Genomic DNA, 15,639 nt, shown 5'->3' on the forward strand with positions numbered 1-15,639 from the left:
AACAATCCCAACTCAAGGTCCACTCACTTGTTTTTTGTTCCTGAGCTTTCGGCTCACACAGTCTTCCTCAGGTAGGAGTTTGCTCAGTTGTCATAGAGATGGGTGTGTTGACTTCACCCGTGCAGCACATTGAGGACTTTTCATCTTAAGACCTAACAGATCCGACGCCATGATAAAGGAGCAAAATCCATCTCGTGAAGAAGATTGAAAGCTCCAGAAAAAACAGTTATTAGACCGCGAGTGTGTTTTGTTTCGTGAAAATATGATCCTTATTGTTCATCAACTGTGATCCTGAACTGAAAAATCATTAACAAAACCTTATTATTATTTATTTATGTGTCCTCGATGGATTACATGAGCTGCAACTAACATATGAAACACGACCCGTTCTGCAGACAGAAACTTTCCACAGAACATCTAACCGTTTAACATTTCGGATCTGGAAGCCACAGCATGTAAATCTAACCGTTTCTTACAATCGCGCTGTGTGTAATGTTGCAACTTGCGGCAGCTGAATTCAAATGAATGTTCCTAAAATGTCTGTGGCTGGAGAGAGAAGTATGTTTGGAACGTGAGGTCTAAATGCAGCATGTCAGACAAACACGAGACGCACACAAACACAATCCCTCCAAAGCAAAATGTCAACTCTCTTGTGTTCTTCCAACAGCAGCAATAAAGGGCTTATAACATAAGATACATGTGGTTTCGTGGCTTCCAGGGCATCGTTGAACTGATGGAGTTATAATGACAGTGTGTGTTTTAGTAGGGGGTCAGTGTTCCTCCTGCTGGTTGTTACAGTAGAGGAGGAAGATGGATCGTTGCAACACTGTATTGAAGAATGAGGGTCTCAAGTTCTTCGCCCAGATACAACATTTATCATCTTCTCCCGCTGCCCGGGCTCTTCTGAAATAGTTATCCAATAGTCTCTGTGGTGCACCAAACCACAGAGGTCACGTGTTAAACAGATAGTGAGCTCCTCGGACATCTTACATCCTCTGCTCAGGATGTCTCATTGTCTACGCTTAAAGTTGCTCTTCTTTGTGTCTCAAGAAAGAGTTTTACTGCTGCAATTTGTTTTGTTTGAGGGAAAGTTACATTAGATAGAGATAGGCATTCCCTTTTGAAACATGTATTGATAAATCATTCCTGTTTATTATATTGTATTATTATATAAAACCCCTTCTGGCATGGTGCACTTTATTTACATCGAAAAAACTAGAGTTGTACGGTGGTACAGATTGGTATAATTCCTGCTCTAAAAGTGAAAGTATGATGGATGAGACCTTCAGAAAAAAAGATGTTAACGTCTATAATTCTGTGACGGCTGCTTACTGCTGATGAAGATCATGTCAGACGATCAAAAGCTTCAAATATGATCGAAAGCTTCAGCTACTTATTGGACCTTGTGGTGGGATTGTTTTCTAAACTGCTGGTGTCAGGGTCACGAATGAAACTTTGAACATCCGTGAGAGAATAAAGTTTATTGTACAATAACCTGCTTGAAACATGCCTCATTTAGGGAAAACTGCAATCCGCTGCAATATTCAAAGCAAGCTGTTGCTGCCGGAGCAAAAAATAAACCCTCCTAGGATCCAGGTTTAACTGAACAATGCCTCTTCTTCCAGAGTTATGTAAGAGCGTGTTCACTTGCGGTAGCTCCTGTCTAAATTATGAAGTGAAACATCAAGTCTGGATGAAGTGTGAGGCAAGCTGTGCCTGTGTGAAGCCTGAAACTGTGCCCGTGGTCAGTTTTAGAGGACTGACGGTGGTTCACTGGGTTTTTGTCGGATACACAAACTCAGCATCAGGCTGGTTTTGGCCCCGATGCTGCAACAAGCAGACTTAACACATGAACACACAGAGGCTCTGTCCACATATCCAGTGTCTCTATATTAAAACCTGGAAGGACATGACCCTTTAGGAAAACACTGCCCCCACCCCCGGACACAAACACACACACACACACACACACACACACACACACACACACACACACACACACGCTGGACTGTTGGGACTCATATTTCTCGCTCATGTCCAATTGCTGCCTTTTCTCGGCAGACCTAAATGTAAATACGAGAAGGGGTTATTCAAACACACTCAGTCACACAGGGGTACGCCGCCAGTGAATGTGTGAAATGTAGCACACTGTTGAACCATTCCCCCCCCCCTCCCTCCCTCCCTGCAGATGAAAAGAGAGCGAAATGAAAAGGAACAAAGAAGAAAAGAGGCAGAGAAATGAAACGGGAAGCACACGTGTGAGGAGAGAGGGAGTGAAGGTTCCAATAAGAGAAATACGAAACTCATAAGTGACAAAAGAAGGGAATTATGGAAGATGTGTTTTAAACCCTGTTTTCAAAATTGGAAAAAAAAAGAAAACAGTTCGTCCACATATCGGAACATCGGCGGTTCGATCCCCCGGCTCCTCAACCGTGCCATCGTTGTGTGTGTGAATGAGCATCAGTTTAGATGGCACCTTTTATCTCAGCCTGTGCCATCATTGCATGAATGTGTGTGAATGATGTAAAGCGATTTGAGTTGTTGGAAGACTAGAAAGGCGCTATTTAAATGTCTATTTACCTTAACTGGACTTTGGGGGGACATCTGGTGTCTTCACATGTAGATAGATATCCTCTCACATCTTGTGCAAGTACAACTTCAAAGAGATACGTCTGGGACAAGACAAGATGAACATTAATCAGAAACATGTGGTCCAAAAGCTCATAGTAAACGTTGTTTTGGCCGCGATCCGAATCGGCTGCCGATGCCGAAGTCCAATGACAACTTATTAAATATGTATCTGACACATTGAAATAACAGCTGTTATTACTTATTACTTACTTCTATCTGACACACCTTATTTCCCACAAGCTACTTAATCCAAACACTGAAGGTCCTGGTTCCAGAGTATCAAAGTATTGGTTTTATATGAATGAACGATAAAGTGTGGAGAATGTGACTCCTGAAACTCTGTGGGATTTGTTGGAACTACAGAAACTCTCCACTTGCGGGTGAGCAGTGGTGAAACAGGGTGTGAGTGGTGCTTCTTCCCGCACAAACAGTCTTTGGCTGACATAACAGCCTAAAAATGAGAAGCAGCTACTTGAATGTTTTGCTGATGATAATTAGCGAATCTGTGTAACCTCAGTGTCCAAACTCAGAGTCGATCACCGGTGCGCCCAAATACATTTTCACACTAACACACACTTCATTTTCACTCGCATTTGCAGCCAAATGCTGCACTGTGGTGAAAAATAGAGCAGCGGTGCAACACTAGCAAGCTCGGGTGAACAAAACACAGTAGAGTGAAGAACGGATTCGATTATATTATTATTTTAGCCAATCAGCCCTGACACTGATGCTTGGCATCGGCTCGGGAATTTTTGAAGTATATAGCTGCCATTATCTTATCGGTTATTGATACTCTGAAAACGCTTGCTTATACTTTGTGTATTCGTGTGTGTGGGTGTGTGTGGGTGTGTGTGTGTGTGTGTGTGTGTGTGTGGGTGTGTATTAGTTGTTGTAATCACCAGCCAAAGTATCTGGCCGAACATTAGAAGGTGGAACGGGATCAGAAGAAAACATTTTGTTTATTGAAAACACCTGAAGCAGGGAGGGAATATGTTTTCTACTGTGTGTTCAGGCCCCCCCCCCAAAAAAATATCTTTGCACTCGTAAAACAGAACTAAAGAAAGGTGTAAAACTGACTCTGCTGTCAGGAACTGTTTCTGAAGCGTGCTGACAGTCTTGTGATTTGCAGGGTTTGAAAGATACTGTTACAGTTTGACTCTGTAGAAGACTAGACAGCTGTAAAAGATCATACTGTGGATGTATAGATATTTATGATAAGTTATGTTCAAGACAATGGTGTTAATAAAACCATAGTTAGTAAGACCACGCACATTCAGTTTGCTCTCTGAACAAGTTAGTGGATTTTCTCTTGTCGGTTTCTGATGTGTCTCTGCATTAGTATCACAATATACAGCTGCTGCTGTAGATGGACATGTTTTGAATTTTGGGAATACTTTGATGCCTTGGATGCACGGCTGCACTGTATGGACAGTGGAAGCGGTCCAGCCTCCCCCCCCCCCCTCTCTGTGAGAGGGTCCGTAGGAGGTCTGCCAAGTAAGGTTTACAGGCTCGCACCAGGCCTGGGGGAGGGCTCGCTAGCTGTTAAGAGTGCTAAACCGTGTTCCCCCCTTTAGATCAGACCCCCGTGCCGCTGGGCTTCAAACGCGCTGCCCTTTCTCAGAACACGGCGTGCATGTGGCGGGAGGGAGGGAGGAAAGAGTGAGGTGCAACGGGAATACCCGCACCTCAAGTTACCACTTAGTTAAATAACGCACGCACCCGCACATGCACCGACACATGCACCAACACACCCATACAGGAATTCATATCGCACTCTCTCGTGCACACGCACAGGGCGGCCTTGCCTGTGTGCTATAAATACCAGCCCCGAGGATGCAGGTTGGGCCTCGTATTTGCATTTCAAATGCGTCTTTCGCTGCTCCCATCATCCAAAATAGTGATGCTCTGAAGACATTTGGCGCTGCATTAAACGCTGAGCTTTCAGGTGGTCTTCTAAAATCTACTCGCGGATCCGTATTCGTACCAACATGCAAGATGAACGTATTCCTTTACAATCACGCACTCTCACGTATTTACCGCAGGTGGTCCGAGGCTGTTTGAATCTCGTTTTTCTTTCTTTCCATAACTACCATCAGGCTTTGGTTGAAGTTTCAGGTTCAAGCCAAGTCCCCCCCCCCCCTCACATATTTTGACAGACCTCATATTGCTCTGTATCAGCCCTCCTCCTCACCTCCTCTGTTAAAGGGCCCCTCGGATACATTGGTTCCATCTTGAAGCGCTCCGTAGCGTGAAGGCTCAGACAGATGTTTGTATCTTTTTGATAATCAATTTGGGAAGACATGTTGAGGGAGGGAAACCGGTAAACCAGCGTGAGAGTAAAAGCAATATGATACCGTGGAATATGATAGAGGCAAATACAGTAAGAAGGTATTCAAAAGAGAATTTTCTCATACGATCATCTTTGGGAATTTTATTTTTCAAAATTCCTCATTTAAGATGTTTAGGGCACAAATTGATGATCTTGCTTTCTCAGTGTCATGGAGTCCGGAATGAGTCATTTTAGAGTTGAGGGTGTAGCATGTAGCATCATTTCACAGCTTTCATCACCAGTGAGCTGCAGCAGCAACAAGTCTCTAGTAGAGTGACACTATGTTGTTTGTCGTTTGGTTTTCTGGTTGGACAAGACATTTTAAATGAATGGTGGCTTGTTGAGGGCAGAGTGCAGCTGGAGGGAAAGTAGGTTTTTAAAAGCCAAAAAGTGACTTTTTCCAGTGAGCTGTAACACCTCAATCTCACCTTTCCACCACATTTTACCTGCTACCTGCAAACCAGATGTGTACTATAACGTTGTCATTTTTAAATATCTTTGACTTTTAGCGATGCGGACAGTGTGCGGGAGTCTTTTTCACCTGATACTTCAGGGAATCCTACTTTTTACCTTCACAAAAACGGTTGTTTTTAAAAAGTGATGACAGGGATGCTTCTGCCTTCTACCTCCCTAAATGGTAACAATCTGCATCCAATTTGAGAGGGCAGACCGATGTATCACTGAAATCTTAGAATTCATGTGTGTATGAACAAACCATCACACCTCATGACCCCATGCTGAAACAGCTGCATCTTATGAAACAGCTGTCAGATGCTGATAGAAGACAGACAAACTCCTCCTGCTAAATAATCCATCCTAACTCCCATACAGTCCACGACTCTTTTTCTTTTAGTTTGTAGCACAGAGACCCAGCTGAGCTTTGTGCACAAGATTAATGTGGATGTAGACCATTGAAAGTACACATTCACATTTATATTTGTCTGATGGTTGAGGTTTGCTGCATCAGGTCTCTTTGTATAGTATATCAACTATTCACAAGTTGTCAGTTCACTAACGATGCTTCCTCTCTCTCCCTCGCCAGATGACTCCAGTTTGAGAGGTGGAGCCGGGACGGCCAATGGAGACTCTGAACACGCCCCGGAGCTGGCCGGAAAACTGGGTAACCACTCGCAACGTCTCTCATGTCATCACTGCACTGCACGCGTATAAACATTTGAAAATGAGAAGGAGGCCTAGGATGGACACTTCAGAGAGCTGGCAGTGTGTAACATTTTAAAAAGCACAGTAGCAGATTGTGCAATAAACACCTTGCACACTGTGGCCCACACACAGACACACATCAGGGTGTTTGTTTGCTCAGTTAATTGGCTCTGACAGAGTGGAGAGCGGTCTATTTGTGTGAGGTGTGATTTGGTGGGACGCATTCCTTCCTCCCCCCCCCCCCCCCCCCAACCTCCAAAGTCTCGCCGGTCCCCCCCCGCCATGTAACGTAACCCTCCTTTCTTTGCTTTTTTGTTATCCTTATCCCCAACTCTTCCAGTTCTTCCTCTCTTTCTCTCCGTCAGAAACGCTCTCTCTCACTCACACTAAAATGTCAACAAACATTTACTCTCTTTGCTTTCTCACACACATTCTTTCTCTTTATTTATTCGCTTCCTTCTGCTCGCACACAGCCAAACGCACACACTCACCGCTTGAGCTCAGGCAGCGTTCAAACCAGCTTTAGCTCCCTTATTTATTCGATCGAGGCCTCTCCGGCGATGCAGCGTTGTAACACAATGCATGGCCAATCAGATAGATAACATAATGTGAACAGTGTGTGTTTACCATGTGATCGATGTCTCAGTGATAGTGTTCGAGAGTTTTTAAATCCTGCGCTTCATACCGTTGTGCAGTGTTTAGGTGTTTGATCAACATTTTAACACATTAACTTGCCCTGGACATCACAGATTGTATTTCATCGATAAACATACTGATAAATCTACACAAACGTGCAAACTCAACCTTGTTTTAAAGAAATTAGGGAAAATATGCTTTTTCAATTTCTCTCCGAGAGCGAGATAAGAAAATCAATACCACATACAAAACCTGTGAGTTATGTGTGGAGCTTCAACCTGGAGCCAGTTAGCATAGCAAAGGAAAAGCTGTCTCTCTCAAAAGTTACAAAAATTCTGCCTCCCAGCACTAAGTTAGTTTAATTCATACACAAACAGAAATGTAGCGATAGCAGTTTGTTGGTTAATGGGTTATGTGCTATAACTGCTGCAGCGTCTCAGCTCATGGTGACTATAAGACTCTCAGCTGTTGAGACTCGTTGTGACTCTTATAAAACTACAAATTGTCTGTTTTTAACACTTTACAACTTAAAAGATATATGTGGTAATTACTAAGCTTCAGAGGTGTTGTCAGGTGTATTTTTTATAACGTTGGAGAAAACCAGGCTACTCTTTTCTACCCCGCTACCAGTCTTTATGCTAAGCTAGGCTAACTCTCTCTAGCTGCCATACTTAATGCAGACGTTGAAAGTGGTCTTCAATATTCTCATCTAACGCTCAGAAAAAAATGTGTAAAGAGAAATGTAATCCTAATACTAATGTCAACCCTAAACCCAAATCTAAACTAATCCTGTCAAAATTCACCAAAATTATACATTTAGCAAAGAAAGCCGCATCTGAGAATTGGAACTCTCTCTCCCTCACACACACACTCTCTGTCCCGCTATCTGTCTCTGACACACTCTCTGATCAAAGGCGGTGCGTCGGAGGGTCAGCAGTATTTTTACACTGTGAAGTGTGGCGTTGAAGTGGCCCCTGAGACCCAGAACAAGCTTGCCCTTTCGCCCGTTCTGGCTCTCACCTTCTCGCCTCTTCCCTCTCTCTATCGCCGCTCTCTCACTTCGCATTCTCGCTGTGTTTTTCTTTCATTCTACCTCTTCGTGTGCCCCCTCTCCCTTACCTTTTATTTTTTTATTGTTTTAACTCCATCTCTCCGACTCTTTGTTCTCAATGCCATCGCCATCACTCCAGTTTTATTCGTCTCTTTTTAGCAATCTGTCGGTCTGCGCGAGCTAACCTCGTGTTGAACTTCTCTCCTTCTCCTTCCATCTGTTTTCTCCTTAGCTTCTGTTTTATTTGGTTCAGCTTAGACAGTATAAATCAGTTCATTTCAGTTGCACTTTGCTGTATTTGGTTCCTTCTCCAGTCTCATCTTTAGCCAATAGAGTTCAGCTGCACTTTGCTTTGGCTCCTCGCTCCTCTTCTCAATTCTTTTCAGCCTAAGCCATCCAACTGAATTTAGGTAATCATCAAAGCAGGACATTGCCAAAACATTATTAATCACTGTATTCTATTTATCCTCCACTTTCTGTTACATGTAATGACTCAGTCCGGTCACAGTTCAGCTGTAGTAGCTGGGGGGGGATGTTTGTTCTGTCTTCCTGTCCAGCTTCCTGCCGGTCCGAAGAGAACTTTATTCCACCTAGTAATGTAGCCGCAGTGAAATCCCCACGTCACATAACTCTCCCCCTCGTTTGTTTACCCAGAGCTGGAATAATAACCGTGTCCAAAGAAAGAGGCGCAACTGCAGTAGTTTCAGGGAGATTTATCGCCCCGGTTGATGGCTATCTGCTGTGGCCAGAACGTGAGGGTTGTAAAAATCAAGCGCTCCTGTGAATGATTTCCTCTCCTCCCTCCCTACTGGATAGTTTTTTTTCACCTCTTTGATCTGCGTTCAATTCTCGCTGATTGTTGTGTTTTTTTAAAGCGAGATATATGTGTGTCAATAGATTAGGGCCCTTTAAGTCAATTAGTCGACTAATCGGTCATCTCTAGACATTTCTTTTATGCCTTTTTTCATGTTGAAAGACTTATGAGCACTATTCTGGTAAACAAGAGATTTAGAGAGGTGCTTCTTTGCAGAGAAACTCTGTTTTACAGATCTCTCGATTAAATAAGCTAATCAATTAGTCGACAAATCCTATGAATGTTTGTCGACCAACTATTCTGTTGGTCGAGGACAGCCTGAGATTAGATGGGACTTGTTTTGGAGAACGTATCTTTGAATGGCGGGATGGGGTTAAGTCTTGCCACTACATGGAGGGATGTGGGTGTTTGAATAGGTGTCTGTGGTTAACTGTCCATTTAATGTTTTGTGAGGAAGGATTTGCATGAATGAATGGATGTTTGGTGTGATGCTAAGTCGCTGTCTGGCTTTTTATGACTTGTGCACAGATGTGCATTCATGACCGGATATTCACAGTGACATTACATCGCTGTCTAGTGGGCTTTTTACGGCGGGATCTTATGGATGCGTGATTTGAGGCCAAATTTGTGACTTTTTTTTAAGAGGCGTACAACCCTGAGGCCAGAGGTACTGGATCCATGTAAAATAAGGAATCTGGTGTGTGTGTGTGTATGTGTGTATGTGTGTGTGTGTGTGTGTGTGTATGTGTGTGTGTGTGTGTGTGTGTGTGTGTGTGTGTGTGTGTGTGTGTGTGTGTGTATGTGTGGCTAGGTTCCCGGTCATGTGAGTAAGTCTTTTTTGTCAGGGAGGAAAGGAAGTGATTTAAACATTTTTCTTCAACAAACAATTGTATTACAGCAAATTAGGTTGTATATAGCGAGAGGCACGCTGCCATATGTTGTTACTGCACAACATGGAATTCTTGGCTCTGCCTGTCACGATGACCTCAGCCCGACTGACGCTCCTTACACTGCATAAAAAAAATGTCCATCTAACAAGTTAGCAATTTTCTCTGCAGACTGAGATGAAGCAATTTGTCCCTAATTCCATCGTTCTTGTTCAAAAAGTTTGCAGAAACAGATGTCCGAATGTTGACTCAAGGACATTTTTTCCCACCAGTTATGAATGTACTTGTGCGTAGAAGATGCCAGATTATTATTAACTTCAAAGAAAATGTATTTCATGGTGTGTCGTCGAAGGTTACACACCGCTGTGGAATATCAGCATAAACGACAGTTCAACCATCAGATTGAGCAACAAGGAAACAAGACGCAGTTCATTCAGCCACACAAACGTGCATCTGTGTGATTATAGAGAGTTTCTGACGAGCTCCTGGAGAACACACAGTGCTCCACCCTGACATCTTGAGTAAATGTTTATATCATTACTAAACAGTAATTAGCATATGCGTCTTTCATTATTCTTTAGATGAGATACTAAAACAATGTGCATTTCATTTCATTTAAAAGAAAAGCTGCCTAGTTTACTACCACTTGCACTAATGGGTAGAAGAATGGAGGTGGAAAGAAGGTTAGCTGTAGGGTTTAAGGAATAAAATACAAAGAAACAAACATTGTAATCTTGATTGCAACATGTCTTCAGAATGCAAGTAATGTTTCTATTCATCTAATAGCAAACATATGTACTTTTTCTTGAGGTAAAGAGAAAACACAAACAGTATGTCCTGTGGTTTAAAACCTCTCTGAACGCTCCCTTTGTGCAGCGGCCTCTTCAGATAACGTGCCTTTGATCGCTCTTTACGTCTCATAAAAGTCTCATATATCTAAATCTTTGATGAGTTTCACGATCTTTACCCATCTGCTGGTTTGAAGAACAGAACACAGCTTGTAAAAATAAAACTGCTTTGTAAACCGTTAATCTCCACTCATAACTTCTTTGGTTCACTCCTTTCCTTTTGTTCCCATCTGCAGCCGAGTGAGAAAGAAAGTCTTTGTGCGATAATTATCTATTTACATTTTAACTTTTATCCAGAGTGACTTCACACTAGTACCCATGCATATTCCACAGGCAGCCAACATCATCTATTTACAGTTTTAATTCTCCCTCTCTCCCCTCGCAGTGCGTCCACGTTTCACCCAGCCGTCAAAGATGAGGAAGCGCGTCATCGCTCGCCCAGTGGGCAGCTCAGTGCGTCTGAAGTGTACGGCGAGCGGGAACCCTCGGCCCGACATCGTCTGGCTGAAGGACAGCCGGCCGCTGGTGGACGAGGACGCTGGAGCCGAGGGAGCGGGAGGAGAGGGGGAAGGGAAGAAGAAGAAGTGGACTCTGAGTCTGAAGAACCTGATGCCGAAGCACAGCGGGAAGTACACCTGCCACGTGTCCAACAGAGCAGGAGAGATCAACGCCACCTACAAAGTGGAAGTCATACGTGAGTTACCATGCAACTGGACGCTCAACCTCAAAGATAGAGAAGATTCTTTTTGGGGTGTCTGGAAGAATTTGTCCTGTTGAAGCTTCCTGTCCTAACAGAGCAGGACAGATTCATGTCCCCTTTTCAAATGTTCCACCATCATCCGTATGTTGTCTCTCTGATCCGGTTTGTGTTGGACTTCTTGTATTGGTACAAAGAGGCGGAGCTTTGGGGACGTTTTCAAGCTACTTTTAGGCAAGCCCGCAACAATAAACATTTTTCATAATCCTTTTAAATTAGTATATAATCAGAAATTGGTGAAAAGTTGTCCATCACAAGCTTGACATTGGAGCAACATTGTTCAATTTCTTGTCCAAAACATATAAAACGTAGAAATCCTTAAATTAAAGTCAAATATTTGGCAGTTTTGCCTGATAGTGCCATCATTGTTGCCTATTTATTATCCATTGAATAATCCACTCATCAATTTAACATTTCAGCGCAACATTTAAGGGATTTAACATCCAAAACATGTTCCTGTACAAAAGTTTGATCTAAGTGAAAATATGGCTGCATGTGCTGATTTCACGTTGTGACACATCAGAAAGCACATTTTTTGGAGTTGTGGTGCGGATACATGATACACCAGCAGGAATGTGTCTCACAAAAACAATAACACGCATTGTGTTGTACACAGTATGTGTTTTATTGTGTGACTGAGAGACCTGTCTGGCTAAATAGTAGGGTTTGAAATGGGTTTCCATTCTGACTCACAATACAGTGATTGTGTAGAATGTCTAAGATCGGATCATCTAGGACACCGTGATTCACTTTTCAGTTATAAAAAATGATTTGCTGACTAAGAATGATCAGTGTTTGCTTCAGATTGCTGCTTCTTTGGAAAGGACCTGAGATAAGATGTTAGTCTTGTTTTAAGAGTCAGTCATCTGCAGATTTCTCTTAAAACATTTAACATTTAATATAGATAGTCTTTAGAGAGATTATGCATTTACAAATTTAAAACCACAGTGACAAAAACTACATTTGAATGTCTAGTATTTAGTTTTTAATGCTATAGATTCATTTAATCTAAAGTCTTTTCAGGTATTGTGGTTGTTTGCAAAGTCGAGCCACGGTGCCCTCATGCACCAGTGTGCTGCTCTAATGAGCTGCACCAGAAGTCCTAAATAACTTTCATTATTTTATTGATGGCATTTATTGATCACCGCCAGGCTCGTTGGCAAACACCAGTCGAGCGAGCGAGACATTTTTCCAGTTTGGAGAGTGAGCCAGCTGCACTCTCTGTCTAAAGAAGGGATGATTTTTCTCTGTTGAGAGCTGAATGTGTGCCGTGATGATTTGTGAGTGTTTTGTGATGTATTAGGTTGTGTTGGACGGTTTTGACGCTGGATGATTTAACTTTAAGCTGTTTGGTAGAGTTGAATTTGTGTGTGTGTGTGCACTGAAATACATGTGACTGAATGTGATAGCTCTGTTGAGAGCCTCAGACCAGCTCCGTTCTCGTTTACTCTCCACATCTGTTGTACATTAAAGTACAGCTGTAGTCTTTCCTGAGAGACACAAACAGAAAGGAAGTAAATCCAACCGCTGCTCGCGTCTGTCAAATGTGACATTTTCTCTATCAGTAGAGATTCACCCGGCTGTCAGTCATTCACAGCTGTTAGAGAGAGAACTTGAAGAAAAAAGTTGAAACTAGTAGATCTCTCACAAAACACATCATTTATAAGTAGAGATACCAGAGTGTAGTACATCATGGACATACTGCAATTCCTGAATATGATCATTTATCTAGTGGACATGGGTTTGCATCTGCTTAACAAGCACTCGAAGCGTCCCTCTGGGATTCAAATTATTATCACATACATTAAATGCATTTATCTATTTGTTTTTAGTTTTTTTTAGCTGAGTTCTGGCCGTGTTGTTTGCATGTGTGTTTTCTTTGCATTTCATTGTAGGCAGCCAGCTTACCAGATGTCTTTAGGACATGATGTGACTGCAACATTTTTTCAAGGTTTCGTCATTTAGCTTACATAAAGCACCGTGAGCTCTCAGGGGGAAAATAACAGTGCAGCTCTGTCCGTAACACTACAAATGCATTGGAAACAAAGAAAAGGAAGCCAGCACTGCAAAGTGTCTTAAGCATATTTCTTCAGTAAAAAACATACACCTGCTCTTTTCTCGGGTTACGTTCTCGTGAGATCGTATTAGCAGATACTAAGAAGGAGACTATTGAATGTCGGTGGCAGGTGTGTTTATTCTGCTGTATAAACTGAGAAAGAAAGGGCAGGAGCTGAAGATAAGGCATCTGTTTGTGTTTCTTGAGCAGGGAGGGAGGATGTGGTGCTGAATACAGCAGATACTGTTCAAACAATGCTTGCAAACCATATTATATGGTCACAGGGTTGTGGAGTTTCATTCAGTTCAAATACATTGAATAAAAAGAGTTCATAGTATTTTCTCAGTGTTTTCTGATTACAGCTGAATTTGACAAGTTTACAAAATACAACAATTTCTTTGTCAACTGAAATGGAATTAGATTTTAAATATACTGTGTGTGTATGTGTCTCTTTCTTCAGAGCGTACCAACTCCAAACCCATTCTGACTGGCACTCACCCTGTGAACACCACGGTGGACTACGGAGGAACCACGTCTTTCCAGTGTAAAGTCCGCAGCGACGTCAAGCCGGTTATTCAGTGGCTGAAAAGAGTCGAACCTGGTGACGAGAACAAGTTTAACTCCACCATAGAGGTACAAACACATGCACAGCTGCATATTAACATGTTATTTTCCGTGGCAAATTGACCAAACCGATCATTAATATTGCACTTTGTATGGTTTTATTTAAAGGTTGGAGACCATCGCTTTGTGGTCCTGCCTACAGGGGAGGTGTGGTCTCGTCCCGACGGATCCTACCTCAACAAGCTGCTGATAACCAGAGCCAAGGAGGAGGATGCCGGCATGTACATCTGCCTGGGAGCCAATACTATGGGCTACAGCTTCAGGAGCGCCTACCTGACTGTGCTACCAGGTCAGAGGAAGCTAACATGCACACATAGGGAGTTATAGTAATTATACGTCATTCTCTGGGGTGATATAATGGAGAGGAAGATACTTGACCAGCAGGTTTGACTATTAAAAAAAATGGTTGTTGCTGGTGCTGATACCATTTACATGGAAATATTAAGACACTACCAATACTAGCTTTTATTAGATACATTTCCTAAAGTCATCATTTCATATAGCTTGTGAAAAAGTTATTTCTCATTTTTCCTACAAAAGTTCAGCAATATGTGTAAATTTCAGCTCTTTGCATGCATACAGTCTTTACAAAATAAACTTCCGTCTTCACAGGAAACAACTTAGTTAGGTTTAGGCAATAAAACTACTTGGTTAGGTTTAGGAGAAGATCGTAGTTTAGGTTTAAAATAACTATGGAGCGGTATTACTTAAGTACGGAAGTTACATGACAAATATATCAACATGGACCCTTCACGTTGTACATGGGGCACAAACAGCGGCCTCCTGGCTTAACCAATCAGCTTTACAGGACTTGCTGTTACGAGCAGTAAAGCTACTGTGAGGGATTTAGTCTCGTCAATGAGGCTTACTGCTAAATTTCTCTTTCTCAGCTACTTCATCTTAGCAAGAAACAAAGCGTGTCGCTCTGTCGATCATTTGACATGCTAGCTTACAACAACCAGCTGACTGCATCTTATTTCAGTTATTTTCTGTTGTTACTTTCTTCTCCTCTCTTCGCAGATCTGAAGCCCCAAATCAACTCTGTCCCCACGCCAACGTCTCAGAGCCTCCCCTGGCCCGTCATCATTGGGATACCCGCAGGTATCGCCTTCATCTTAGGCACCGCCCTCCTCTGGTTCTGCCAATCAAAACGCACCTGCTCCTCCTCCTCCTCCTCTTCGTCCTCCTCCGCTCTTCCCGCTGTGCAGCGTCTGCCAGCGGTCAATCGCGACCGCGTCGGCCCGACGCTGCCTCCTCAGCCGGCCAACGGGGATAAAGATTGTCTCTCATACGAGGACTACGTCGCCCATCAGCAGCTGCTCCTGGCTCAGGGAGGCGCTGCGTTGGCTCCCAAGGTCTACCCGAAGATCTACACGGACATACACACGCACACGCATTCGCACGTGGACGGGAAAGTGCACCAGCACCAGCACATTCACTACCAGTGTTAGCGCGCCTTGGTGCTGCACATGAACATGTCCCCGTGCATGCAGACTCATTCACCACAGTCCATACAAGCTGCTGACAAACGCAAGAGACCGCGCGGATTCATATCCAGAAACACGGGGTCACCCAACTCTTCCTCATTCTGCCGCAGCCACGTTATTGTGTGAACACAGACTTATTCAAGACACGAACAATGAAGAATGTAAAGAAAGAAGACAAAGATTCTTATTTTTAGGCAAATCTGGAAGCCGATCCAGAAAAATCTATGAGAGAAAAACCCCAAAACATGTTTTATTCAAAGCTTTTTTGTATTACAAAATCTTTTCTGTCCTTTTTTTTTTTTTTTTTGCTCAAATGCTTCTTTTAGTACTTTGGACACAACCACAACCTCCTCAGAAA

General features: G+C 42.9%; 1 protein-coding gene across 1 annotated transcript in view; it reads left to right on the forward strand.

Annotated features, from left to right (window-relative positions):
• fgfrl1a (fibroblast growth factor receptor like 1a) overlaps positions 1-15,245 on the forward strand; it is a gene marked incomplete at both ends in the record, with an annotated part of 58,927 nt that extends 43,682 nt beyond the window's left edge. The window contains 5 exons of the mRNA XM_079167866.1: positions 6,003-6,080; positions 10,743-11,051; positions 13,631-13,803; positions 13,903-14,083; positions 14,815-15,245. Coding sequence (XP_079023992.1) covers positions 6,003-6,080; positions 10,743-11,051; positions 13,631-13,803; positions 13,903-14,083; positions 14,815-15,245 — 1,172 coding nt within the window. The remainder of the gene's footprint in view (positions 1-6,002; positions 6,081-10,742; positions 11,052-13,630; positions 13,804-13,902; positions 14,084-14,814) is intronic.
• Between the last annotated feature and the right edge of the window lie 394 nt (positions 15,246-15,639).

Source organism: Pholis gunnellus (assembly GCF_910591455.1).
Source record: "Pholis gunnellus genome assembly, chromosome: 10".
Classification (NCBI taxonomy): Eukaryota; Metazoa; Chordata; class Actinopteri; order Perciformes; family Pholidae; genus Pholis; species Pholis gunnellus.